Source organism: Aplysia californica, unplaced genomic scaffold (genome assembly GCF_000002075.1).
Source record: "Aplysia californica isolate F4 #8 unplaced genomic scaffold, AplCal3.0 scaffold00111, whole genome shotgun sequence".
NCBI lineage: Eukaryota > Metazoa > Mollusca > Gastropoda > Aplysiida > Aplysiidae > Aplysia > Aplysia californica.
In genome coordinates this window covers 151,144-152,394 of record NW_004797381.1, presented here as the reverse complement: position 1 = coordinate 152,394, position 1,251 = coordinate 151,144, and the positions used below count along the sequence as shown (strand labels likewise).

Below are 1,251 nucleotides of genomic sequence, written 5' to 3'. Positions count from 1 at the left end.
AGGGGAACACACACACACACACAAAATAATCCACAGCGAAGAGCACAAACTAGCCGCTACCGGTGTCTCCTTCTCGGAGAACAGGTAGACGTGCCGACGGGTCAAAGGTTGGGCGCAAGTGACTGGATCGGTTAGCGCGCATCCCATATAACCACGGAGGGCCTGACCGGCAGTTGAGTTAAAATCGACGCGTCCTACACATTAAGGTTACTATTGATGCTGGATCCCAGTGAGATTAACAACATCATAACTGTGGTATCGAACTTCAAAACGTGCAGAAAGTTGTTATGAAGGTGGCATGGGCCCTGTAATATTATGCTAAGAACTGCTTCAGATACCGCTGTGATCGCTGTCTCGTCACAATTTTACTTTAGTATGTTGTAATCAGGAGACAAAATCCATTCCGGTGTGGAAGGGGGGGGGGGTAATTTCCGAAGAACTTTTCCTTTTTCTTCAGTAGTTTGATTGTAAAGCTTTTCTTTCTTTTTTTTAACTTTTTTTTTTTTGGTGACAAAATGTCGAGCTGGCATCATGAGGCTCGTTTTAAGCCCAGGTTCACAAAAATATCAAACGTGTGTCGTTAACACGGCGTTCAGATATGAGTGGTCACTGGGCTGTGTCTTTGATAAAAAATCAAGCGACGATAGCCTTAGCTAAAAAAAAACCAAAAAAAAACAATAGGATGCCGCTCAGTGGCGACCAGCAATTGTGAGTGGTTAGTCAATTTTTGTGGCATTATGTGTTTTACTAATGCATTAAAATTTGTGTATTTATGTACGCCATTGTAAAACAAATTTCCCATGGGGACCAGTTAAGCGGAATTAAACTAAACTTTTTAAAAATTTTGTGTTTTATGTACTACTCACGGTGATCAATCTTCTCCAGCTCGCTCAAGATGTACTCATGTGGTGTAGTCTTAGTGTTCCTGCCCCGCGTCATGGCCTGCCGAGACTCGTACTGTCGCGCGTACATTGGCTTCACCTGGAAAGGAAGAGAAAGAAGGACCGTATTATTTACTGTTCTCAAAAGGAAATTGGTTGAAAGACAGATTTTCTTTTTAAATCCAAAAATGCTTAGAAGCCTCTCAACACTAAAGAAACTGTGGAAAATCTTAAACACTTGTAATAATATTATAAATTAAGTACATTCAAACTTGCGCATGGGCATACACACACACTTACACACACACACACTTACACACACACACACACACACACACACACACACACACACACACACAGACTGATAGCT

At 41.6% G+C, this 1,251-nt stretch overlaps 1 protein-coding gene across 1 annotated transcript in view; it reads right to left on the bottom strand.

Annotated features, from left to right (window-relative positions):
- Positions 1 to 1,251, bottom strand: part of LOC101853543 (tetratricopeptide repeat protein 25) — a gene marked incomplete in the record, with an annotated part of 26,495 nt that overhangs the window by 11,777 nt on the left and 13,467 nt on the right. Inside the window, 1 exon segment of the mRNA XM_013081013.2 lies at positions 867 to 984. Within this exon segment, the coding sequence (XP_012936467.1) occupies positions 867 to 984 (118 nt within the window).